This window comes from Lepisma saccharinum, chromosome 1 (assembly GCF_977018435.1).
Source record: "Lepisma saccharinum chromosome 1, izLepSacc3.1, whole genome shotgun sequence".
In the NCBI taxonomy this organism is placed as follows: Eukaryota; Metazoa; Arthropoda; class Insecta; order Zygentoma; family Lepismatidae; genus Lepisma; species Lepisma saccharinum.
In genome coordinates, this window is record NC_139229.1 from 111,869,149 (window position 1) to 111,875,148 (window position 6,000).

The following is a 6,000-nucleotide window of genomic DNA, read 5'->3' on the forward strand; positions in this document are numbered from 1 at the left end:
ATAATTGTAACAATAATTTCTTGCTGGTGAGATCCTATATACTGACTATGATCAGTGCTGTTAACGTACTGAGCCATTTATTGCTGTCACTATTCCCTTGTCAGTGCATTGGAAAATCTATCGCTCGTTTTTGCACTGGAAGTTGTGTCTTACACAGTAATTAATGGCATTTTGGTGTCTTACACCATGTATCCACAGGATTTGTTCCGGGGGTGATGCAAACGAGGCACTTTTCTCCAGTGGTGCAGCAAACTAGGAATGTTTCTCCCCAAAATAGCGAAGCAGCTAAAAAAAAAACATAGCTATTAGCAGGAATATATTCATATATGTCAGTTAGTTATCTGGATATCTGAATTTTTCACATACTAATTAAATAAATTACGCAGATATCTATAATCTACAATCTAGATAATCTGTATCTCCATGTAATAGACTGTCTTTATGAACCTCCTGCAAAATTAAGGGTTATTGTCGATTTTTTCTGACGCTGTTGCCACATTCTAAATTCACCTTAAAATGCTGAGAAAAAATGTAGCTGTAGCGAAAAATTCGCTACAACTACAGGAATTTTGTAGCTTCGCTACCGCTACAACTACAATTTTCAAAATGTAGCGTCGCTACAGCTACAGCTACAAATTTTGTAGCTAGCTACAGTAGCGACACTACAAGTAGCTCCCTACTTCTGACCACTGCATTTATAACACTGAAATATCTAAATATTATTAATAACATTCCCATTTCTCAATGGCTTAGGGTTAAATAATATTATGTAAATAGGAGAATCCATTTCACAGCAGAATCGTTGCTAGATTTTTGAGGCAAAAAATTGTCTGAAGTACTTTTAACATACTTATTGTTATTTGTCCAAAACACTCAAGAAATTAAGTACATTATTATTTACGAAATTCTGCCAATCTGAATTTGTTTTACTGTAACTTTTCTTCTTTTCTACTTGTAATTGTCTTGAACATAAATACACAGTGGTGTGACGGTACAACAGACAACTTTCACAGTGTGCAGAAGACATCAAGGCTAAAAAATTCGATGCTACGAGCTGTTGATAATGGAATTTTCTATCCCACATGTATGCATCTCCATTTAATAGCTTCTTGGTTGCCACTGGCATTTATTTTTTCTGTAGAATAAGATTCTAAATGCGAAAATACACCATAGGAACAATATTATGCCAGCAGACACACCGCCAGGGTGAAGTCACTTAGCAGTTCCCTTCAGATAATTTATTAACAGGGTTCGCACTGACACCTAAGTCTTGAACAACTGGAGGAGTCAGGAAAGCAAGACTATGACTGAGGTCATTGGAAACAAATTATTTTTAAAAAATCTTTCAAAACCTGGAAAAGTCAGGGGAATTAAATGATTTTTGCTTGGCAGAATTTGTAACCAGAAACACGTTTCATTTTATCTTCCTTTTTGGGTAATATTGCTTATAAAAAGGTTCTTTCACTTTATTTATCATTTATTTTCAAAAATGTTCAACAAATGTGATTCATTTGATTAACTTACAAAGTTGAAGTGTAACGCTTATTTTTTTCATGTTAAATCATTACACAGTTATGTAAAATACTTGGAAAAGTCAGGGACTTTGCCAAATGGGTGTGTCTGTGAACCCTCATCTATCAACTCCACATACGTATGTTGCTTTTCATAGGCTATTTGAATTGTTTGCATTATGCACACACGTAGTTCACCCCTATCATACATTTTTTTTTCACTCTCTGACAGAAACAAATGTCAGTGTCAACTGCAAATATTTGTCACGTGGTTGCATACATATAGGTTAGAAAATGCTGTTCTTCAACATTTTGTAACAAAGTGAGCAAATTTCTCTACCCACCCTCTCCTATACACTCACCCCCCCCCCCCCACTCAGTGTATAACATGAGAGAAAATTTCTTTAAAATTCGCCTATGGGTCTGCTCCCCCCCCCCCTCAGAAAAATCCTGGGTACGGGCCTGTTCTGTTGTAAGTCATTTTTTTCCTTATAGTTTGATTTTAAAATTCAAGTTAGAATACTGTTGATTTGAATTGTATTCCATTTAATGCGATTGGTTTCAATGGTGGCAATTTGGGGGGCAGTTGACACCCACCACTATTTGTCACTTTTGCCTCCGCGCTATGCTAAACCTTATCTACCAAAGGAAACATAAACTGTTCTTGACCCCTCCAGTTTTGGCACCCGATCGCGGCCACTGGTTGATTTGTACTCCATTTACTAACGAGATTAGATTTTTTAAAAAGGCATACGCAATACATAACTCAAAAGATAGTGGATGTCAGTATTTAATTAATGGAAACCTATTAATAAATTGTTTTCTTAGGTACTATTAGCAAGGATCTATAAGATTATTAAGAGAGTAAACCCACTCAGTCTACACCCTCTCTGAAATATTACAAGTCACACAATACTTATAAGTGTACAAATATAATATTTGGAGGTTTTCTTTTTCAGGGCAAAATATGATCAGCTCCAGTGCCTTAAAGGAGTTGCAGCAGAGTGCAATATGCCACGTGTAGTGCAGTCGGCAAGAATTCTTCTGAATAGCCTTTATGAAAACAGCCCCTGCGATATGCAAGAAAATTCTGTAACTGGGAGGCCACAGGAGAAAAACAACTCTGGCCTACCTGCGAGGCCACAGGAGAAAAACAACTCTGGCCTGCCTGCGAGGTCACAGGAGAAAAACAGCTCTGCCGCTTACCAGAGATTAAACGAAATTCTGAAATATTTGATTCTTTTTAAAGTATTTGTAAGCAGTAATGCTATTGTTTAATATGCCATTTTTATTGTTATCTTTTTTTCATAGTATTTTTTCATGAAGAGATAAACTTTGTAATGTGATATCTTACTTTTCTCTTCTGTATTCTTCCTACAAAGATCTGGATTTAGGGGGCTTGGAGAACAGGGGCCGTAACCTCGGTCATCCATTTGCAAATGGGTGTCCTTTGTACACTTCTCCAAATGTTATCTGACCCCCCTGAAACATTTCTAAGTTCAGAAATCGTTAATTTGGCAACATAGCTCTTGAGCACTAGCAGAGAGTAGCCAACAGTACTACAGGCCCCTCTACTAGTTGACAAGCACTGTGGTAAAAGATTTACATTCTTGTTCATAACATGATGTCAGAAACTATATTCACCTAACATATCAATAGAGAACAAAATTGAAAACTTGAGTGTAACAAATAATTTTAGAGAATACTTGCGATTCGGCATGTTAAAATTGGAATCAGAGAAACTGTTGTGAGGTTCGAAACATTGCACTCGCTAGTTGTTCACCTGGACGAAATCACAGTCAAGTTTGAACACAAAGGGACATAATTACAAATAGTGTATGCAAAGTAAATAACAACACCTTGCAAAGTACTCCGCAATGAACAAAAAGTAAAAATCCTCAGAATTTGAAGCGAAAATGTGTTCTTCACAAGAAAAGTTGCAGCTTGCACAGTCATCAATGCGTTTCAAGACGTTTGCTTCCAGTAATGTTGTAGAGCATTTGGTAAAGTACAGATGTAGGAGCTCTCCTCTTCCGAGGAATGAAGGGTCGTGGGTTCAAATCCAATGCTCACCATTTTTTTCCCTAAGTATGGCATTGAGATACAGTGAGTATGAAGTTTAGGAATTCAGTTGTTTTAGAATATTCGCCATAATTAACTCTGTTTAGAATTCCTGGAATGTTTCCATTTGCTCAAGGTATTTGTTTTCTTTTTCTTCTTCTTTCTGGCACTAAGGTATGCAATTCAGAGATGAGATTTATTTCAAAGCACTAACTTTCCACTCAATCTAGGCAAGCTACATGTGTAAAGTCTGCAATTACTTTGAAAGAAATTTGAATAGTATCATCATTATTAGCATTCACTGTAAGCAATTCTTTTTCTTTAAAAGAGCAATAGGAACTTTCATCAATTTGTATCGAAAATACCCAAATTAATGTGTTGTCATAATCCAACAGAAAGTATTTGTCCAAACAAGGAATAATGACTGAGGCTCGGAAGTTGATGAAAAATCATCTTCTTTTCTGAGCCTTCAAAACAATGCTAAACCTGATATCAGTCTGTGATGCCTAAGCTATGCTTCTTCCTGTCTGGTTTCTGCACCTGTCACATTGTATCTGGTTGTCTACTGCAAATGAGATAGCTGTCTGGAATTTAAGGTTTACACAACTCTGGGAAGGAATCAACGCTATTCCAATAAATCTTAACCAACATTTCATCAAACACCTTTTGCCTTCTGATAAAGTTACTGCTGGGGTTTGGAATCAATCTTATGAGCGCTATTACACAACTCTAACATGCTGTCACTACACCACGAAGGCCACTGGTACTCATTATGCAGCTTGAAGGATGACAATCCACTGTTTGAGTCTTCTAGTTTAACATCTCGTGTTTTTCAAATGACCCAATACAATACAATTGTAAATACCCAGCTGGGATATTGAGGTGTCTTTCTCCTTCCACTTTCTCGATCAAAATATGTATAATTTCACTTTTCCCACTTATGCGATTGGTAAGGCAACAGATTAGGGTATATACCCTAATCTGTGGTAAGGTTAGTGCCTGGCCTGTCTTCTTTCTCAAATATTTCTCGATACTTCGAACTTCTGAACCTACAAATGCACTACTTGCACATACATGAGTAATTCCCCCTCACGTTTCACATAACTAACAGTGAATACGAAGACCAAATTTTGTCAAACTAGAAGACCTAAGCAGTGTCTGTAATTCTTCAAACTGTATGTTGGAATACAGTGACATCTGTAGTGTAGAGGTAGCATGTTTGACTTGTATGAAAGAGGTCGTGAGATCGATTCCAAACCACAGCAGAAACTTTCTGTTTTTTTTTTCAGAAGGACAGAGGCGTTGGATGAAATATTTTCTCAGCCTCAAGGGAGAACGTTGATTCCTCCCCAGAGTTGAAAACCTTAAATCTCAATCAACCATCTTAATTGCAGCAGACAATCAGATGCCATGTGACAGGTGCAGAGAACAGGTAGTAAGCATAGATCACCAGCATCTGAAAATAAAGTTGTGCTTCGCGTACATAAGATTACATATTTTTTATATTGTTACTAATTTTACTTTAAAAAATCGCAGATTAAAGGCATAATAGATGCCACCAAGGGAACCTTAAAGTAGGCTTCACACAAAGTATTTTAAGTTTGCTTTAGGAAAAATAAATTTTCCACAATTTAATTATTATTTAATGCATTGCCAAACATTTCACTTAAGAATATTATTTGTGCTTTTCCACTGACAATATATTCGATTAATGGCGAACTTGCTAAGAAGACTATGTCAGGAAATTTAAATGTGTAAGTTGTGCTAGCAAATGCATTTAAAAATTCACGAAACAAAAAGGAGAAAATAAGCATGAAATGAAGAACAATGAAACAAAAACCTTAAGAAATATTGAAAAATGACAGAAAAGAAAAAAAAGGCTGAAAAATAAAAACAATTAAAAACATAAGTAATATTTTGTGGTTCTAGCTGAAGGGAAACAGACTGAGATCAGGGTTAGCATTGTTTTGAAGGCTCAGAAAAGAAGATGATCTGCCATAGTCATCAGTTCATCACATTCCTTGTTTGGCCAAATACCTTCTGTTGGATTATGACAACACAACAATTTGGGTATTTTCGATTTAAATTGCTTTTTGAAGAAAATAATATAAAGAATTGCTTAGAGGAGGAATTGGAAAATTGTTATCAATGTGAAAATTAAATTCATATTTTTAGTGGTAAGTAGAATCGAAAATCTCACGCGGAACATCTTATCATGCTCTGAACTCAACTAAAAGGCGTTTTGCTCCGAGAAAATATTAGATTGACATTAAAAAATGTTATTGATTGCTTCATGTTGATGATCATTGCATCAATTCTTGACGCTCAGACAATATTGTGTCGCTCTCTCCTTTCGCCTCCTTACCATTCTATCCTTCTCCTCTTCCTTTTCCTCTACTCTCTTTATCTCCTCTGCTCTATTCCTGTC

The 6,000-nt window shown here is 36.1% G+C and overlaps 1 protein-coding gene across 1 annotated transcript in view; it reads left to right on the forward strand.

Annotated features, from left to right (window-relative positions):
• Window positions 1-2,857, forward strand: part of LOC145999329 (uncharacterized) — a 120,311-nt gene extending 117,454 nt beyond the window's left edge. The window contains exon 18 of the mRNA XM_083136273.1: window positions 2,471-2,857. Coding sequence (XP_082992399.1) covers window positions 2,471-2,789 — 319 coding nt within the window. The 3' untranslated portion in view covers window positions 2,790-2,857. The remainder of the gene's footprint in view (window positions 1-2,470) is intronic.
• Window positions 2,858-6,000: the final 3,143 nt, after the last annotated feature.